General features: G+C 48.6%; 1 protein-coding gene across 3 annotated transcripts in view; it reads right to left on the reverse strand.

Moving 5' to 3' along the window:
- Positions 1-20,625, reverse strand: part of CCDC30 (coiled-coil domain containing 30) — a 35,535-nt gene extending 14,910 nt beyond the window's left edge. For 2 of the 3 annotated variants that reach the window (XR_010442598.1, XM_064730729.1), the window contains exons 1-11: positions 20,591-20,625; positions 20,304-20,471; positions 19,445-19,565; positions 13,255-13,430; positions 10,260-10,401; positions 8,988-9,103; positions 6,118-6,210; positions 5,375-5,481; positions 4,441-4,618; positions 2,213-2,311; positions 1,514-1,651 (exon numbers count right to left, since the gene is read on the reverse strand). Coding sequence is in view for 2 of the 3 variants with exons in the window: in XM_064730729.1 (XP_064586799.1) it covers positions 1,514-1,651; positions 2,213-2,311; positions 4,441-4,618; positions 5,375-5,481; positions 6,118-6,210; positions 8,988-9,103; positions 10,260-10,401; positions 13,255-13,430; positions 19,445-19,565; positions 20,304-20,471; positions 20,591-20,614 (1,362 nt within the window). In the remaining variant the exon portion in view is untranslated. The remainder of the gene's footprint in view (positions 1-1,513; positions 1,652-2,212; positions 2,312-4,440; positions 4,619-5,374; positions 5,482-6,117; positions 6,211-8,987; positions 9,104-10,259; positions 10,402-13,254; positions 13,431-19,444; positions 19,566-20,303; positions 20,472-20,590) is intronic. The other variant, XM_064730730.1, reaches the window with a different exon arrangement.
- Positions 20,626-20,837: the final 212 nt, after the last annotated feature.

Here is a 20,837-nt window from a genome sequence, read left to right on the forward strand (position 1 = left end):
GTTCCAGCCTAACACAGGGCTCTGGATTTCACCTCCTCCTGATCCCTTTAATGGGAAATCAGTCCCTCCTTCAGGAGGAATTCCTTCAGACCTTCAGGGATGGATGATTTGGATTCAAAGATCCCTGGATCACGAGCAGGCTGAACTATTGGGAGGCAAAGGTCCCAAAAGGACTTTTCCCATTTTGCCCACCATTCCCCACATCAGACAATTCCTTTCCATGTGTGCATTGACAGACTGGCCCAGCCTCTTCCTCCCAAGCTTTGATCCCGAGTTTCAGTGTGGATTTGTTGCAGCAGGACCAAGCCCTGGCCTCTAGATGCCACTGTTCCTCCAGCAGTGCCTGAGCCTGTGCAGCTCTGCCAACAGCTCAGCACTTCCATGGATTTGCACTTGGATTCAAGGAAGCAACAGGACTCCCAAACTGATCTAAGGCATCTCAGAGTGAAAAAAATAGGGTTTATCATGTCTGTGTCCCCCCATTGCCAGGTCCCTTTGTCCAGGCACAGATCTGTCAAGATCCTGAATTTTCACCCCAATTTTCAGTGCTTGTCCTGGCAGCCCTTGGACAATTTTGCTGGCACCACTCACTGTCTCTCCTCTGTGGCCCAGCTGGAATACAAGAGTTCCAGCAACATTCCCAGCAGGGAAACCTCCAGGAGTTGATTTAGCACCTAAATTGGTTCAAGCCAAGCGTGCCAAGGCCCTTGGGGAAATCCCAGCAGGATGTTCATTTTTCAATTCATGAAATTATTGCCTGAGTCTAAAATATCCCACTCTGCCCTCCAGAGAATCAGAGTTTGGCAACAAAGTCGGAATTCCTGATTTGTTATCAGATTCACTGAAAGGAAAGTGAGTTCTAGAGTTAGAGATGATGCCATGAGAGCAGCTGGACTGAAAACCCTCCACCACAGGTTTGAAAGTGGCTGGGCTGGAGAAATGCGTCAGGAGATGGCAGGCAATGAGTTTGGGGAGATTCTGGGGATGTTTCATGGAGAAATGCATCAGGAGATGGCAGGCAATGAGTTTGGGGAGATTCTGGAGGTGTTTCATGGAGAAATGCATCAGGAGATGGCAGGCAATGAGTTTGGGGAGATTCTGGGGGTGTTTCATGGAGAAATGCATCAGGAGATGGCAGGCAATGAGTTTGGGGAGATTCTGGGGATGTTTCATGGAGAAATGCATCAGGAGATGGCAGGCAATGAGTTTGGGGAGATTCTGGGGATGTTTCATGGAGAAATGCATCAGGAGATGGCAGGCAATGACTTTGGGAGATTCTGGGGGTGTTTCATGGAGAAATGCATCAGGAGATGGCAGGCAATGAGTTTGGGGAGATTCTGGGGGTGTTTCATGGAGAAATGCATCAGGAGATGGCAGGCAATGAGTTTGGGGAGATTCTGGGGATGTTTCATAGAGAAATGCATCAGGAGATGGCAGGCAATGAGTTTGGGGAGATTCTGGGGGTGTTTCATGGAGCTCCTGCAGGGAGTCCCACAGCAGGGGCTGCACACACCTGGCTGCCCAGAACCTTCTCAGCCTTCAAATCTTCCCTCAGCAGCTCCAGCTCAGATGCCAGCTGCTTTCTCCTTTCTCTCCTCTCTCCCAGCTGACTTCCCAGCTTGTCTATTGTTTCCTGACAGCTTTCCAACATCTGGAACAAGAAAAGTTCAGAGTCACAACCACAATATCAGAGAGAAGGAGATTGCAGGATTTGTGTCTTCTAGGAAACAAGGAGAGGAGAAGAACAGTTCTCAAATGTTTCCATTGGAATTCCTACACTTATCCAGGGCTCACAGAGACCCAAACCACCTTGGGAAGCTCCTCTCCCATCTCTGTCTGGCTGACACACCAGGCAGACCCAAGGAACAAATGGACAGGAAAGTTAACCCAGAACGTGATGGGGATCAGCTTTAAATGTACCCACACATTCCCTGGTTTCACTAAACCCTAAAAAAGAATTCCTTCACACAGGTGAAAACTTCACACTCATGGGGAGACAACAAACTGCTCAGCTGCCAGAGCTGAAGGCAAGAACTTCCTAAGGGGAGAGTTTTTGGCTGCTTTCCTCCAGTGATCCATGAGGAGCTACAGATCCTCAGGAGAGGGTGACAAAGAACATCCCCAGCAAAAAGACACTTCAGATGCTCATTTAAAATGCTGATTTAAAACATTTCTAAACAGAACAGTTCATTTCCCAAGGAAAAGCTCTCACCTCCTGCATCTCCTGAGCTCCAGACGTCACCTGCTCATTCCCATCCAGCTCACTTTTGTTCTTCTGCACCTCAAACAACTCTGTTTCCAAACTGGTGATCTGAACATGGACAAATCCCAAGTTAAAACCAAACCAGGACTCTCAACCAAATGCACAGCTACTCCTGAAGTGCTCCTTGTGCTGCTGTGTTGAAGGTTGCAATCTGCCAGATTCCCTTTCCTTAGGCTTGAAACCCGTTTGGGCTTATTTCTAAAACCCCTGGCTGGACTGCCTGAGCTTGGCTCTCCTGAAATGAGCTGGGACACCAGAGGGAGATGAAATCCAACCCCACAGAACCCCAGATTGGTTCTGGAGATCCCAGAATCCCAGGATGGATTGGGTTGGAAGGGACCTTAAAGCTCATCCTGTTCCATGGGCAGGGACACCTTCCTCTATCCCAGGTTGCTCCAAGCCCCCTCCAACCTGGCCTTGGACACTTCCAGGGGTGGGGCAGCCACAGATTCTCTGGACAACCTGTCCAGGGCCTCCCCACCCTCACAGACAAGAAATTCTCCCTCATATGTAATCCCAAAGCCAAAGAAGTACCAAATCCCTGCTAATCCCAGTCCATTCCCACAGCAGCTCCTCAAAGCCCCTGAGCTCTGCTCTCCCTGAGGAGCTCCTGGCACCAGCTGGGTCTGCTGGAGCTCCCAGAAGGGAATGGTCTCTTCCCAACACACAGGAAAGCTGCTGCAATTCTGCTTTTTAAATCAAAGATGTGAGCCCACAAATGTGTGAGGAGGTATTAAAAGTGGGGGAAACACCCAGACCTCCCACAGAAGAGCTAAAGGACAACAAACCCCTCTCCTTCTGCATGATTGGATGATAATTTGGGGTTCAGCAACACTTTGGAGCTCCAAAAGGGATCTCAAATGCAAAACACACCTCCCCTCCTCACCCCCAGTCAGCCTTTGGTCAGAAGTTGATATCCAGCAATGCATTTCTTTAGTCTCCATCCAAGCCATTAACTTTTAAGCACCTCATTTGTGCTCCCAAATCCCATGCCAGCAGCAGAACAATCCTCACTCTGTATCCCACTGTCCTGCTCCTGAGTCACAGCCTGACCAGCCAAGGCTTCTGCAGCTGTGCCAGCACCAAAAACCCTCCCAAGTCCTTCCCAGCAGGGCAGGACTGGAAAACACCCAGCAGGCTCCAGCCCCCTCCCCAGGGCTCTTTAAGCCCCCTGGGAATGCAGGACACAGCAGATGAATCCATCCAGGGTTAAACCCCACCTCCTCCTCCATCCTGCCTCTGCTCTGCATCCCCCAAAATGGTTCTTTGTTGTGGGGGTCCCAGCTGTGGGTTTCTCTGGGTCTGGATTGAAGGCACTGAGACAGCAGTTCATGTTCACACTCAGCTGTTTATTATTTCTTATCAGTGAAACAGTCTCACTGCTGTGAGTTCTGCAGCTTTTCATCAGAAGGCACAAAATGGCCAACAATCTCTTGGTACAAGGGCTTTTCAGACTAAATTGTCCCATTAAGAACTGACACCTGGATTATTTTCCCTTTTAACCCAATAACTGATCCCACAGAGCTGCAATGGGGACTTTTCTGCCCAATTACAAAATGCCCCCCAAACCCATGGAGAAGAAACCCAGGACAACACCCTGTGCCCTCTATCTTGCTGCCATCCACAACACACTAAAAATCCCAAAACCTAAACTGGGAGAATGAGTCAGGCTGGGGAGCTATCAGCATCTCTGGGTCTGGACTGAAGGCACTGAGACAGCAGTTCATGTTCACACTCAGGTGTTTATTATTTCTTATCACTAAAACAGCCTCACTGATGTGAGTTCTGCAGCTTTTCATTAGAAGGCACAAAATGGCCAACAACCTCTTGGTACAAGGGCTTTCATTAATGAACAGCAGACAATTTTATCATTTTATCTTTTATCAACTAAGAGCTGACACCTGGATTATTTCCCCTTTTAACCCAATAACTGATCCCACAGAGCTGCAATGCAGACTTCTCTGCCCAATTACAAAATGCCACCCAAACCCATGGAGAAGGAGGAAGAAGCAGCATGAAGAAGAAACCCAGGATAGAGCAGAAATTCTGGCTGGTTTTCCTGTCAAACCAAACACAGCAGAGTGCAGGGCCACCTCAAACATCATTCTATTTTTCCAATCAGAGAGAAAAGTAGATGGAATGAAACCCAAACCTTGTCTCTCCCACTCCTTACTCACCTTCTGGTGCAGTCCCTCCACTTTGCTTTCCTGCTTGCTTTGGCTCTGTGTCTCTCCCAGGATTGATTCCAGCTTCTCATTGTGCTCAACCAAACCCTCTTGTTCCTGCTCCAGTTTTTGCAGCTTGTGAAGGAGCTGGGAATTCCTGCCCTCAGTGCTCTCCATGGCCTCCCTGCACCTGCACAGCAAAACCCAGCATCACCAGGCTGGAAATGCATCCCAAGTGCTCCAGGGAAGAAAAGCCAAGGTTTTTCTCACATTCTCTGCTGGTTTGCAGTTTCACATCCAGCATGGCCTTATTTAGATGGGAATTAGGTGTGATGGGGTCTACACAAGGGATGATGAAGGTCTGGGATGAAACAGGTCAGGCATGAGGCTGCCAACAGCAAATTCAGCTGCTTGAGGTGGAGAACAGGCTTGGGAAGCTGAAGGGAAAAGGGTCAGAGGGTTTTTGGAAGAGGATCAGCTCTGATCCTCCCTGAACCTGCCAGATGAGGTGCAGCACCTCCTGAGCAGGTACTGGGAGAACAAAGCTTTGAATTCCCTTAGGAATCCATGTTTCCATATTTCTGCACTCCTGGAGAGCAACCAAATCCAAAGAAAACTTCCCAGCACTAAAACATGTTTAAAAACAAGGATTTTAAACAACATGATTTTTAAAGAACAGTTTTTTGTATGTGGAGAGCCCCAAAAGCCCAACTCTCTTCTTTTAGGAAAGCAACAAACTGGAGGAAGCATCAGCATTAAACTGGAAGAGGTGATTCCTCAGGACTGCATCTCCTCCAAATTTTCCCATTTGGGAGCAGAAGAACAAAGCCCTAAAGAGGATTTAAAACAACTCAATAATCAAATAATCCTGCAAGAGAGAGCAGCAGAGACACGGCACCAGGAACCAGTGGAAGTACAAGGGGTGAAGGATTTCTGCACCTCTCACCTTTTGTGCAGAGTTTCCACACCCTGATCCCCATGCTCCTGATATGGGGCAGCTCTGCTGGCACCAGGGTCTCCATCAGCTCCTGCTTCCTCCTGTGTGCCCTGTGCCTGAGAGAAAACCAACATCAGCACAGAACTAGGATTGAGATCCCAGAATCACAGCATGGATTGGGTTGGAGGGACCTTAAAGCTCATCCTGTTCCATGGGCAGGGACACCTTCCACTATCCCAGGTGGCTCCAAGTCCCATCCAACCTGGCCTTGGACACTGCCAGGGATGGGGCAGCCACAGCTGCTCTGGGCAAACTGTGCCTCACCATCTCCAGAGCCAGGAATTCCTTCCCCATACCCCATCTGACCCTGCCCTCTGGCAGTGGCAGCCATTCCCTGTGTCCTGTCCCTCCATCTCCTGTCCCAATTCCCTCTCCAGCTCTCCTGGAGCCCCTTTAGGCCCTGCAAAGGGCTCTGAGATCTCCATGGAGCTTCTCCAAGTGAGCACTCCCAGCTTTCCCAGCCTGGCTCCAGAGCAGAGGGGCTCCATCCTCAGAACATCTCCTTGGTCTCCTCATCCAGCTCCAAGAGCTCCACATCTTTCCCCCATGAGCACAAAGTGACTCCAAAGCCACAGAAATAAAACACACGAGCCACACCAGCTCCATCTCTTAGCCTAGGAGCCCCCCAGAACATCCAGGCTCTTCCAGACAGCTAGGGACCATGTTTTTGTGGAATGACAGAGAGGGAACACCTGCAGTGAGGCCACTCCAAGTCCCTCTGGCGCTGGTGGCTCCGGCCTCTCGCTCCGCTGGTACTCACAGATCTCCTCCTTGAGCTGCTCCACCTGCAACACACAACACCCCTCTGAGCTCTGCTGAACATTCCATTCTCATATTTGTTATTCATGGATTGCTGTTCCCTACCCTGAGGGATTGGTTGAGATGCTGTGGATGCTCCAGCTGCTGAGTGGTCTCTGTCATAGACATCTTTTTATGAAAATCCTGTCCTTAGGATTTTTCTTCCTGAGAAGCTGAGAGGCATCAGGAACAAATGTAAACATTGATTATCTGCTGTGGAATGCAACAGGTGCATCTGTGATTGGCCCATGTTGGTTGTTTGTAATTAATGGCCAATCACAGCTGGCTCGGACAGAGAGTCTGGGACAGCCGCCTTTGTTATTAATTCCTTTCTATCCTATTCTTAGCCAGCCTTCTGAGATGAAATCCTTTCTTCTATTCTTTTAGTATAGCTTTAATATAATATATATCATAAAATAATAAATCAAGCCTTCTGAAATATGGAGTCAGATCCTCATCTCTTCCCTCATCCTCAGACCCCTGTGACACGGTCACAGGCCTCAGATACGGAGCAGCAAAAGTGGGAATGCTGCTGCTCCAATCCATTCAAGAATGATTTTCCTGAATTTATTTCACTTCCTGACCTGTCAGATTCCAACTGCTGTTTCTGAGGACACTTTTCAGTGTCTTCCATCCATGGGATCAATGGAATTCCATTTCCAGCAGCAGCTCTTCACAGTCACAGCTCATCCCAGGCCAAGTGCCCAGCCTGTTCCTCCCCTACCCTTCCTAACCCACGGGCAAGAAAACACCTTTCAGGACACCAAGCTGCTGTAGTTGGCAATAAAGCACATTTTCTACTTCTGTAAATTAAAAATTGGGGGGTTCCCAACTTCTGTGCCAACAGTTAAACCCCAATCCTAAGAATAAAGGGAATTTGCTTTTAGCTTAACATGTGGCTGGAACTGATCTCAATCTGGCCACATTTCTTCCTGTTCAGTGATCAAAATACATTATGTACATGATATGATCAAAATATAATATGGATCTGTATGGTTTTTGTCTATATAGACATATATATTTATATATTATATAAAATATTATATATATCATTGTATATAATATATAAATATATAAAATATATAATTATACTAATATATAATATATATAATATATTATATATTATATATAATATATAATATATAATATATAATATAGAATATAGAATATATAATGTATATATTTTTATATTTTATTTCTACTTCTTTATAAGCTATACATACACTTGTGTATCCATAATGACTAAGAGGAGCAATGTCCTACAACAAGGAAAATATTTGGAACAAAAATACAAGTAAATAGAGGGATTTGAACTAAGTTATGATTTTCTGCAGCTCCAGAAAGAGACTGCTGTAAATACAAGGCTTGAGGTGACAGACATGGAAAAAACAACAATTTTTTCAAATGCAAGGAATAAAACTATAAAAAAAAAATCTGTGCTATAAAAAATACTGTAAAATTCTGAACACCTCAAATGGGAATAAATCCAATTCAAGATATTATCTGATAAACATTATTTGAAAAGTATCTTCTCAGAGATACTCGTATTAATTTAGCAACACTCATGTGACATGAGAGATCTGCAAGAGAGCCAAGAGCTCTCAGTGCTGGGATGGCAGAGGCTCTCAAAGGCTGATATAAGGAAATCAGGAGATAAGAACAGCAGTAGATTTTGTGCCCAATTATACATTTTAATAGGAAGCAGACTCTTCTATCCCTTTCCTGTTGGCAACCTCATTAAGGAATTATATGGTTGATAGTTCCTTAATTGCTCCTTAATTCTAGGTGGCATTTAGAGAATCCTGGCTGTACAACACCAAGCATTTAACTAATAGTAATATAAAAAGTCATTCCATTAAGAGAACCAACAGAAAATAATCAATCAATGTGGCTGAGTTAAAAACCAAAGCAGCTGAGAGGAATCAAAAATGAGCACAAATTTAAAATGGATTTTGAAATTTATGGGGGTTTTAGGCTAAAGTTAGGTAAAGTGAACTCTTTAATGCAGCCCAGGGAAAGGCTCATGTGTTCCTTACTCTATTTACACACTTGAGTTGGGTTAACCCTGATCAGCAGGGAGCTGATTCCTCTCCATGGGCACAGGAAAATGTGTCCCAAAGTCTCCAAGCCACCACTCAGCTGGAGTTCCTCAGACTCCTTCTGCATTGAGGGAAGTTCCCAGAGCTGCATTCTGCCTAATTCCTGAATTTTACTGCTCTGTGAACCCTGCCACAGCCAAACTGCAGCTTTGGGCATGGAACAGTGAGGGGAAAGGAGAAGGCAGGGCAGGTTTGGTATTGAAGAATGGAGGGAGAAGACCCACCTTGCATTGATCAGCATCAACTCCGATTCATTAATCAATCAGACACTTTTTATAACAGTGTTAATCAAGTTCATGCATATTGCAAAATCTGAGCTCACAATAGGTCAGAGATAACATACCAACCCCTCCTTATGTTTCCAATACCAAGATTTGGGTTCTCAAAATTATTTTTGCTTTCCCAAAACAGCCAAAGATAGAACAACCACTTGTTATGAGAAAGCTGCCTGAGAACTCTGATATGCAAGGTTCTCAAGGCTTTCATGTTTGTCACTTTTACTTGTAATTAAAAACAACCTGAGAACCTCTGCTGTTTACAGAAACAGGCTGTGAGAACCTGTCCCCCACAGCTGCCTTCCAAGCCATCCCTGAAAAAATCTCCAACAGTTTGGGAGCAGGGAGGACTTTCAGGGATGACTTTCAGGATTGTTGGAGGATGCTCACCAGCTCCAGGAACGCTTTCCTCTCCAGGTCGAGGGTCTGCACGCGCGCCCGCAGTGCCAGGATCTCCTTGTCCAGCCGGCTGTTGTGCTCCATGGCCCTCTGGAGCTCAGCCCTGTCTGGAGACAGCAGCACCAGGGCATGAGCTGGGCACTGCCAGGCCCTGCCTGCCCCAATCCAAGCACGGATCCCAGGCTGATCCCACATGTGGGAGAGGTGGGAGGCAGCACGGACATGTCCCACATCCACTGGGAGCATATCCTGCATCCACGGAAAATACATCCTGCATCCACTGGGAATACATGGGAATACAGCCTACATCCACATGATTATTAAAAGGCTGAGGAAAGGACAATAAAATTTTCCTCTTGCAAAAATCCTGACCATCCCCTATTTTCCCACTCCCTCTCCTGTTTTTCCCCCTTCAGGGCTGACCACAGGGGTGATTCCACAAGGACAACAGGGTTTGGATGTGGCAGCCAAGTTCTGCTTTGAAAAAAACCTCACAACATTCCTCATGAACTTTGTTAAATACCATTTAAATCCTTTCCTCACCAAAATCCTACTAACTGGGCTCAAACTGGTCAGGAATTCTTCCTTCCAATGCACTAATGAATGAAAAAAATGCTGTTTAGGGGGTTTTACTAAAGATGAGTGATCCCAGTCCAGGTTTTTAGGAGCAAATTAATTAATTCCCAGAGCAGGTGGCACAGAGCTCAGGAGGAAAAACTTTACAGAGATACAGAACCAGGGAAGCCACTGGGACATTGTCACCCTCATTCTGCACACACAGACACAAACCCCAGAGACAAAACAAGCACGAAACCTTTACTCACATTTTTCAGAGCCTTGTGTTCATCCAGCACCTCACCAAGCACAGATTTCCCTGCTGCAATCCATGGGAGCCCCAGGCTGGAGCCTGCCCTGCTCCAGAGTGGAGCTGCCACAGCACTGATCCCATCCCTGGGGGCTGGCATTGATCCCACCCAGCACGGGCAGGGAAGGGCTGGGAATGGTGGGACTGGGGCTGGAGAGGGGCTGAAGGGGCTGGAAATGAGCAGATGGGGCTGGAGAGGAACTGCAGCAAAACAGGGAGAAGCTGAAGCTTCCCAGCTTCCCTGGAGAGGAAATCCTGGCCAAAGGGATTTTTCAGAAAATATCATGTTGACTGTTAATGACTTCATTCCCATCTCCTAGGGAGCAGGCTGACTCCTGGCACTGATTTTTCCACATTCCAAGCAGAGAGAACAGAGTGGCCACCAGAGCAGCACTTACCTGCTCCACTCTGCTCTTTGCTTTGTGCATCCAGGCCTGGGATCTCCTCCTGGGACTCCACCAGCCTCTGTGCGGCCTCATCCAGATCTCCCCCATCTCCTGCAGGCAGTGCTTGCTCCTGCTCCAGCTCTTCCCTGCAGAACTGAAGCACAAGGGTTAATGTGCCAGTGGAAATGAGGAACCCTCATTTGGTGGTGATGTGACCAAGGCAGAGCTGTTTGTCACCTCCTCCACACTGGTCCCATTGGAAAAATGTGGATTTCCTCATTTGTCACTCCCTCCACACTGGTCCCATTGGAAAATCTGGATTTCCTCATCTCCAAAATGTGCATTTCCTCATCTCCAGTGCCAGTTCTGGGACAAACCAAAGGCAGGAGATGCCCACCAGGCAGCCCTGCCCCAAAATGTGAGGTATTCCCCTCATGAAGGGATGATTTCCCACCCAGGCTGGGCACAGTGTGAGGATGGGGCTGTGATGCTGTGACACTGTTTGGGCTCTGGGTTTTTTACTCTAAACCTGGTAAAAACCCTCCCAATGTGCTTAAGGACAAACCTGAAATGAGGGAGAGCAGAGTAACACTGGGAGATTCACAATCATGGGGTCATAGAAAGGCTTGGAATGGAAGGGACCTTAAAGCCCATCCTGTCCCACCATGGCAGGGACACCTCCCAAGCTGCTCCAAGCCCTGTCCAGCCTGGCCTTGGGCACTGCCAGGGATCCAGGGGCAGCCACAGCTGCTCTGGGCACCTGTGCCAGGGCCTCACACCCTCACAGCCAAGAATTCCTCCCCAATTCCCCCTTGTCCTGGACTCCAGATCCTTGTCCAAAGTCCCTCTCCAGCTCTCCTGGAGCCCTTTCAGGCACTGGAAGGGGCTTTAAGGCATCTCCAGAGCCTTCTCCAGGTGGACACCTCCAGTTCTCCTATCTCCCAAGGGGCTCAGAGCATCCTTCCCATGCTGGGGATCCTGGAGCTGGAGCAGCAGTCCTGGGGGAGCCTTTTCAGAGAGGAGCAGATGCTGTTTGGCTTTGTGGTGCAAACACACACTCCTAGCTCATATCCACCTTCCAATCCACAAGAACTCCCAAATCCATCCTGCAGGGCTGCCCTCCATGAATTCCTCCCCACCCTGTGCTCATTCTCACACTGCCCAACCCAGGCACAGGGACTTGAACCCCAGGAGCTTCCCTGGACATCTCCACATCCCTTTTTTCATGGAGTTACACATTCCTGCTCCACTGCAGCTGCTCTGAAGGGGTCCCAAGGCTCAGCACGTTGGTTGGTTTGATATTTGGCACTTCCATTAATTCCTCCCCACCCTGTGCTCATTCTCACACTGCCCAACCCAGGCACAGGGAACTGAACCCCAGGAGCTTCCCTGGATATCTCCACATCCCTTTTTTCATGGAGTTACACATTCCAGCTCCACTGCAGCTGCTCTGAAGGGGTCCTAAGGCTCAGCACGTTGGTTAGTTTGATATTTGGCACTTTAGAGGGTGGGTGAGCAGCACATGCCTTGAATCCAGAAGGTATTTCCATATGGATTTCTCAGAGCTGACCACACAGAGAGGCAGGTTTGTATCCCGCCTTTCTGCTTTTCTGGGGATGCAATAAAACAATCAATTCTGCTTGAGCAGGCTGGTTAAAAGCTGAATTCATCCCTGAAGCAGACAGGAACGTGTCCAGCCCTTGATTCCAAGAGTGGGACAGGCCAACTGGGAACAAGCAAGGCCACTCATTCCAGTAAACAGAGCAAGAGGAGCAATTAACACCTTAACCTGTAACACTAATGGCTCTGCAAAACAAGCGGGATGCTCCCGGGAACAATGGAGTGTTTAATCAACAGTTTGTGCTCCGAAGGCACAGACAGCAATGACATCACTGGGGACAGTAATCAGCCCTGTCAGGGAGACTCAGTTTTCTGGGAAAACACATCTCCAATGTGTCCTTCACCTGATTAAACAGAAAGGAACAAGAGAAGGGGCCCTGACCCCTGTTTGAGGTCTTGCTCCCTCCTCATGGTTTGGGACCTCGGGGACAAACAGCACCTCCTGGAATCCCAGAGCATTCCTGGACTCCAGTTCCACAGAGTCACGAGTAGGTGGAAAGTGATGGCCTTGGAACCACAGAATCAGAATATCCTGAGCTGAAAGAGAGCCACAAGGATCATCCAGTCCAGCCCCCAGCCCTGCACAGACACCCCAACAATCCCAGCCTGTGCAAACCCTCTGGAGCTCTGGCAGTATTGGGATCATACCCTGGGGAGCCTGGGCAGTGCCAGCACCCTCTGGGGGAAAAAAACCTGATATCCAACCTAAACCCCCCTGGCACAGCTCCAGCTGCTCCCCCAGATCCTGGCCCTGCTCACAAAGAGCAGAGATCAGGAGAGGCTGCAGTGAGATCTGCCCTCAGCCTCCTCTGCTCCAGCTGAACCCAGAGAACTCATTCTTACCCAGTGAAGATCCTTACACCAAACACATCACAAAAACCTGAACACAGGATTGCAAATAACCAATTTCACTGTCCCTGTGCAGATGTGGGAGTAAATCAAGTGCAAAGGGTGAGAATGAAGAAAGGCACTGACTTAGAATCCTGGAATCCCAGACTGGTTTGGGGCTGGAAGTGATCTCAAAGCTCATCCCATTCCAAAACCCTACCATGGGCAGGGACACCTTCCACTACCTCAGGCTGCTCCAAGCCCTACCTGGCCTTGACACTGCCAGGGATCCAGGGGCAGCCACAGCTTCTCTGGGCACCCTGTGCCAGGGCCTCACCTCCCTCACAGCCAGGAATTCCTTCCCAATATCCAATCTAGACATATTCTGCCAGTTTGAAACCATTCCATTCCATCCTCCTTGTAATCCTTTCAAGTATTTCACACCCAACACTCCACAATGGCCTCAGAGAAAGGAGAAACCATTTTCTTTACAGAAATATCCCCAAAATATTCCTTTCCCCCAGCTCAGAGGCAGGCAGAGCCAGGGAGCAGGAGGTACCTGGAGCCCATCCATGCTGCTGTGGGGTCCCAGCTGCTGGGCTGCCACCTCCAGCCTTGCCAGCAGCGCCGCCCGCTCCACCAGCAGATAAGCAACCTGTTCACTGGCAGCACTGCACGAGATGTGGGACAAACCTTCCTGCTCCAGCATCTCCTCCACCTCCTTCAGCTGGTTTTCTGCAAGGCAAGGCAACACAAGGCTGGTGTAAGTCTCTGCATGAAGTTGTCCCAGATGTCTTTTATGAAAAATCCTTTCCTTAGGATTTTTTCCTCCTGAGAAGCTGAGAGGGCTCAGGAACAAAATGTAAACAATGGTTATCTGCTGCTGTGGAATGCAACAGGTGCATCAGTGATTGGTCTCTCTCATTCTCATTTGTGGTTGTCTCTAATTAATGGCCAATCACAGTCAGCTGGCCCTCTCTCTGTCCAAGCCACAAACCTTTGTTATTCATTCTTTTCTATTCTTAGCCAGCCTTCTGATGAAATCCTTCTTCTATTATTTTAGTATAGTTTTAACGTAATATATATCATAAAATAATAAATCAAGAATTAAAAATTAAGAAGAATTAACTTGAAGAATTAAATTGCCAGTGCCTCAATGTTTATCCAAAAATTATAGCCAGGAATGCTCTGTACTGGGAAAAACTTCCAGACTCCAGGGTCCCTAGGGCAGAAAGGTGACAACAAGACTTGCAGGAGTCAGTTTATAGCTGGGCACTGTTGTGTTTGTGCAATCAACAGTTGTTAAAAAGTTGTTAAATTCCAACTCCCTGGTTGGTGTGGTTGAAATTTACCTAGCAGGAGAAAATGAGGAACTTTTGGTGTCTGGCATGATGAGGGCAGCAACTCCTGCATTGGATCCAGCAGCTTGTGGAGCCAGGGGAAGGCTTTTCAAACACTCCCTGTGTAATTCATATTAAAACCAACACCAACAGACCAAATTTCTAACCCAAACCAGATCATAAAGGCTTCCAAGTGTTGTAAGATGGGAAGCTGTAGAGAGTTAGGAGGGATATTCAGACAGATAACATTTCAGATAGCTGTCATTCTATGAGATGGGTTCCAGTATGGGTTTCCAAGCTGAAGAGAAGGCTGGAATAGTGAAAACAGTGGGGAAAAATACCAACCCAAAATTTAAAAAACCCTCACCATATAGTTGAGCCCTCAGACAAATTACGAGATTAATTACAAGAAAAATAAAATCCATATTTAGTAAGTTCTCCTAGAAGGGATTTTTCAAGTTGGAAAAGACCTCTGAGATCAAGTCCAATTCTCAAGGATGGTGTGTGAGGAAGGTGTTTTTGTTAAGAGCCAATCAAACAGAATCTATCGTATCACTCTATAAAAACTGTGTGGTTCTCTTGAATAAAACCTTCTTTTATCTCTGCCTCTCATCCTTGTCCTGTGTCATAAAAACTCTGTGGTTCTCTTGAATAAACCTTTCCTTTACTCCTTCTTTACAATCCTGCCTCTCACTGTCCTGTCCTAAAAACTGTGTCTACTTTATAAACCTGTCTACTCCTCTACAATCTGTTGATTCTCTCGAATAAAACCTTCTTTACTCCTTCTACAGCACTGCCTCTTACCTGTTCCTGTATCATTTGTTCCTGTGTCACTATAAAAACTGTGGGGTTCTCTTGAATAAAACCTTTGCTCTTTCTACAATCCTGCCTCTCACCTGCTCCTCTGTCACTATAAAAACCGTGCAGTTCTCCTGAATAAAATCTTCACTCTTTCTACAGTGCAGCCTGTTCCTGTGCCATTCTCAGTGTCACTCAGGCACTGGTTTAGCCCAGGCCAGCACAAGCACATCCCCAGGCTCCGATCGATCCCATGTTTCCACTCCGCGCTCGCAGCCGGCTCCATCCAGCCCTGGATGGAAAAACCCCCTGAGGTTCCCCAGGCTCTTCCCCAGGGAGACAGAGCCCAGGCTGCTCAGTGCAGGGTCAAACAGGGCTCCCCAGCAGCTCCCTGCTGCAGCAGAGCAAACCAGGCAGAGTGCAGCATCCAAACTGCTCCAGGTGCCTCGGGAACAGCCCATGGATCACACTAAACTCAACCTGGCAGCTTCCTCCCGTGGTTTTGTCAAATCCTGGCTAAAATGAACAGAAATGCTCTGGTTTATGCCCAAGATGGGACCCCCTGTGCCCTGAACCACCTTCACCTGCCAGTGTCCCCCTTGTCCCCAGCCTGAACCCCTGTAGGAGTGATGGGGGTAGGATGGTCAGGGTGGATGGAGATGAGAGATCTCTGCAGCCAGAGCTTGGAACCTGCAGTTTATGGCAAAGGGCCCTGCTGGGAGCTGCCAGCCACAGCTCAGAGCAGGCCCAAAACACAGAGAAAGGTAAAGAGAGGGGTAAAGAGAAAGAAGGCAAGGTGTGGTAAAGAGGATGAGAGAGAGCAAGAGAGAGAAGAATAAAAGCAAGAGGGAAAGAGAGCAAAGTTCCCATCACAATACCATAAATCTTCTGTGCTGAATATTCTGATTCTCACTAACCAATCTAGTACAATATACAAATCCTACAGCATTTCCATACAGCCTATAAGAATCATTACATTACCACACTGTGTTACATTTTAAACCCTAAAAACTCCTCTTTGGGCCCCTTCTGCCAAGCTGTAGGGTCTACTCTGCCCCTTGGGCCTGTCTGCAAGCAGAGGGTGTTGTTTAATCCAATTCAGCCGGCCACACCATTCTTTTCCAGTTGTTCATTAACTAAGGGATCTCAAAGCTTGCTTTCACTTCAAGCTCACTTATAGTTTCCATATTCTCAAAATCTTTTGTCAGGCAATCATATTTATAATGCTTCCCTGTTTCATCTTCCCCAACAAACCCCAAGCTGCCTAGCAGCTTGGTTTTGCCAAATCCCAGCTAAAATGAACAGAAATTGCTCTGGTTTATGCCCAGGATGGGACCCCTGTGCCTTGAACCACCTTCACCTGCCAGTGCCTGTTATAGAAACTTTTTTGAGCTGGGTCTAATAAGCTTTTGGAGGCCTGTAACACACCCAAGATAGCTCAGCTACCTTTGGGGGCATAAAAATGAGCAAGATGGCTTTTGTTGCAGTGTTGGAAACAAAAAGGTTTAATAAAAGGCAAAATAACAAACAGAGAAAACTGAGCTAAGTGCTAGACATTCTTGCTCTTAGTAAAACACCTTACAAAAGCAGTTAGGTTTTTTATTCATTCCTTTTTCTAGTTAATTGCTTAAACAAAACTTTTTAACTTCCAATTAGCTATCCTTAAGTTTAAAGTGAAGTCCCCTAAGCCTATGAAGTTACTTTCTTCACCTAAATGAAAACAAAAACTTCTAAGCTGCTTTTCTTTTTAAGGAGACAAAAAATAGTTTTGTCACTCCCTCAACAAAAGACACAATCCTATAAGTGCCCCCCTTGTCCCTAACCTGCAATGGAAGATGAAGTGGCATCATTTTAGATCCCAGAGGCTGGAGAGGAAGGATTTGTGAGGATGAGGGGGGTCTGCCTACACAGCACAGGTTACCTATGAGTAAACCCTACTGACTCCTTACAAACCCCTTCCCTGTTTGGGAAAACCAACCCCTGCCCCAGGCACTGTCACACAACAGCTCCACTGGCACCTCCCACCTCTGTCCATGCTTGTTTGGAAGCAAATTTTATATTAATATTTGTATTTTCCTACCCCAGGAACACTCAGAGAAACAGCAGCCACCTCAGCCCACCACAGCCCTGCTGGGTGTGTTTAACCAGCCCAGCTGTTACAACAAACAAGCTCAGCCCCATGACTGTGTCTCCTTTTTATTCCACTTTTTAAATAAACCCAGGCAGCTCCCCCAGCACTGTTTCACTGTGTTTGAGTGCACTGCAGTTGTTTTTCAGGAAGGCTTTTGGGAGCACCATCGATGTGCCCTCCAACAACACCCGGCGCGTTCAGCGAGAGCATCACAAACGGATCAGGAACTGCCTGGAGGGAAGGAAAAATGTCACTCTGGGCAGGGGTATCACATGAGGTGACAGCTCAGCTCAGCTCGATGGCCCAGCACCAACCAGCCTGGGCTGCTCCCTGCAGGAACTGTGAGCTCGGGATGGGCAGGAGGCAAAAGTGCGAGTGAATATTTGCTTTTTGTCTTCACAAACTGCTCAGTGTCAGGGCAGCAGCACTGACTGTCCTCAGGAGGGCTGGACAGAGACACAGGGATGCAGCACAGAACCCTGAGAGAGCTGGAGCAGCCCAACAGAGCCCTTTGGGGTTGTGCAGCACCTCCAGCACAAGAACACCCAGCCACTCCACACTAGAGATGGCCAGGGGAATTGTTTTATGAAAAGGCTGACCCAAAACCACAGAACCACAGAATATCCTGAGCTCAAAGAGACACACAAGGATCAAACCCAACCCCCGGCCCTGCACAGACACCCCAACAATCCCAGCCTGTCCTGGAGCTCTGGCAGGGCTGTGCCCATGCCCTGGGCAGCCTGGGCAGTGCCAGCACCCTCTGGGTGAGAGCCTTTGCTGATCCCCAACCCAAACCCCCCTGGGCCAGCCCCAGCCCTTCCCTCATGTCCCTTCCCTGGTCCCAGAGAGCAGAAATAAAATCCCCTCCAGAGGAGCTGCAGCCTGGGATGAGCTGTGCCCTCAGTTCAGTCTCCTCTGCTCCAGCTGAACAAACCTGGATAAAAGGATCAGTCACTCAATAAAGTGCTCCTCAAGGAACCTAAAACATCTCAGTGCTGGCACCCTAACCCTAACCCTAAACCCAGGTGACAGCCCAGAGGGAGCTTCCAGATTCTTAAATTATCCACACACATTTTTTAAAACAATGAGGGGGACAGGAATTGTTTGTTCTGATGGTTCAAAACTTGGGTGTTCATTGTCACGGAATTCCAGGGTGGTTTTGGTTGGAAGAGACCTTGATGCTCATCCAATTTCATCCCCAGCCATCCCTATCCCAGGATAGCAGCCAGGGATAGGGGTGGACAAGTCCTGAACCTCAAAATCTGAGTGATATCCCCAAAAAAATCCCTCCAGAAACACCAAAGCCACACAACCCCCTCAGGAACAGCAGCCAGCAACCCCTCCTGGATACACGACAAGGACAGACCCACAGACAGGGATCTCAGGTGCCACTCCAGGGGAACTCATTGCTCCACAGCCTCAGGAACCCCTGAGGGATGGAGAAGCCCAGAGGAGCAGAGCCAGCAGGAGGAAATGACCACGTTCAGCTCTGGGGACATCCTGTGTCTCTCCTGACACCTCGTGGAAAGGGAGAGAACCAGGAATGGAGTTTTCTGCTACAGCCAAGCTCCCAAGAGCTCATTATTCATTTCACCACAAACCACGGCTTTAAGTGCTCACAGATATCACATTTTTAGGTAAATCCATTTTTGGAAAGTCACACCACCATGTGCTCCCTGAAAACCCAACTGATGCTCAAAATTTCCCCCAAATTCCTGTATTTGCTGCCTCAATGCCTGAATCATAAAGAAACTCTTAAAGTTGTGCCATCACCCCAAATTTTATCTTAGCACCAGGACAATACAGCTCACTAAAACTGAGTGACATGGGCAGTGAGCACCACTGAAAGTGCAACAGAAGACTGAAGAAAATCAAGAAGTAAACCCAGCAAAAAAAGTGACCCTAGAGTTTGAAAATAAATTATTTCAAGTGAAATAAGTGAAATAATTTGTTTAAACAAAATTACTGAAGCTCTGAGGGGCCCTGAGCAATTTGGTCTAATGGAAGGTCTCCCTGCCCATGGCTGGGGGTGAAATTGGATGAGCATCAAGGTCTCTTCCAACCAAAACCACCCTGGAATTCCATGACAATGAACACCCAAGTTTTGAACCACCAGAACTAACAATTCCTGTCCCCATCATTGTTTTAAAAAATATGGGGTTTGTGTAAACCAAAGGCAAGAGCAAATTCACTGACTTGGTGGGAGCGAGAGATAATTTAGAGCACCATCAATTCTGGTCTTCAAACAGCCCCTGGACAACAGAGTTACATGGAGAACCTGTCAAACTCCCTGAATAAAGGCAGTAAAAGCAGGCAAGAAGCTCTAAATCAATTACAAATCTGTTTGAACAGCTCATTTACACTTTAGGAACTTCTCAAGCAACCACTGAGAGCTCCCCAAAAACACTGCTGGGCTCTCCAAGCAGCTCTCCAGAGCCAAAGAGCTGCCAGAGCACTGCCAGGGAAGGGGAAGGGATTACCCTGCTGCAGCTGTAGCTGGGCCAGCTCCTGCCTGAGCTGCTCATTCTCCTTCTCATACTCAGAGGCAACGGCATCCCTCTCTTCTGTCAGGGCACGGACATGGCCCACGTAGCTCTCCACCTGGAACAAAGAAAACCCTGCTGTTCCCAGCTCTGCCAGTGAGCCAGCAGCACAAAATGTTCTCCACTGTGGCACTCACATCCTCTGGAAAAATCCCTTCGCCCAGGATTTTTCTCCTGGTGTGAAAAATGCGTGTTTTATGATTGGCTTTTCACAAATATTCAAATGAATGTCATATGTGTTGTGTTAGAAAGTTGTGCTGTGTTAATTTTCTTAAGTAGTGTGTTGGAGGGGTTTTTGTGGGGATGAGGAATGGGAATTTAAACTCCAAGTTCCCAAGGGCAGCAGTGTGGTAATGACTGATCAGGGGATACAGGCCTGGCTGGGTTAACCTGGGGGTATTCCACAACCACTGGGGTTGCAAAAGGCTCCCAAGTGTCCAAGGTGTGACAAAACTCTCTTGGCACCAGAGCAGAGCTCTTTGGACACCTCCAGGGATGGGGACACCATCACTGCCCTGCCAATACCCGACAACGTTTTCAGTGAAGAAATTTCTCATGTCCAATCTGAATCTCCCTGGGCACAACCTGGGCCCATTCCCTCTCCTCCTGTCCCTGTTCCCTGGAGCACAGCCCGACCCCCTGGCTGTCCCCTCCTGTCAGGAGCTGTGCAGAGCCACAAGGGCCCCCTGAGCCTCCTTTGCTCCAGGCTCAGCCCCTCCCCAGCTCCCTCAGCTGCTCCTGGGGCTCCAGTCCCGTTCCCTGCCCAGCCCAGCCGGGCCCGCTCTCCGGCCCTTACGTCTCTCATGTCCTGGCTCCGCCGCCGCTCCAGCTCTCCCAGCCGGGTCTCCGCTCGCCGCAGGAGCCGCCAGGCCAGACCCAGCTGCTCCTCGGCCGGGGCGGCGGGGTCAGCGCCCTCGGCCCGCAGCCAGCGCCGGATGGTGTCCGCCGGCACCGGGGGCTCCGCCTGCGGGGCAGCCAGAGGGGCCGTGAGACACGGGGGGCCGCGGGTACCCCGATCCCCTTGGGGTACCACCGAGCCCCCCTGGGCCGCTCCCGGGGGTACACCCGGCCCCAGGCACCCACCGGGGCCACGGCGGCCGCGTCCATGCGGCGGGACGGGCCCCCGGCGCCATGGCAACAGGCCACGCCCCCAGCAGCAGTACAGTGAATGGGCCGCGATGCCACGCCCCCAGCGTGTCACGTGTGGTGGGAGGCCACGCCCTCTTCCAGCTCAGTGGCGCCCCCTGGCAGCCGAGAGCGGGCACAGCGCCCCAGCGGACACCTGAAGGGAAGGGAAAAAGGGAAAAAAAAGGGAAAAAAAGGGGGAAAA

This window comes from Zonotrichia leucophrys, chromosome 21 (assembly GCF_028769735.1).
Source record: "Zonotrichia leucophrys gambelii isolate GWCS_2022_RI chromosome 21, RI_Zleu_2.0, whole genome shotgun sequence".
Lineage (NCBI taxonomy): Eukaryota > Metazoa > Chordata > Aves > Passeriformes > Passerellidae > Zonotrichia > Zonotrichia leucophrys.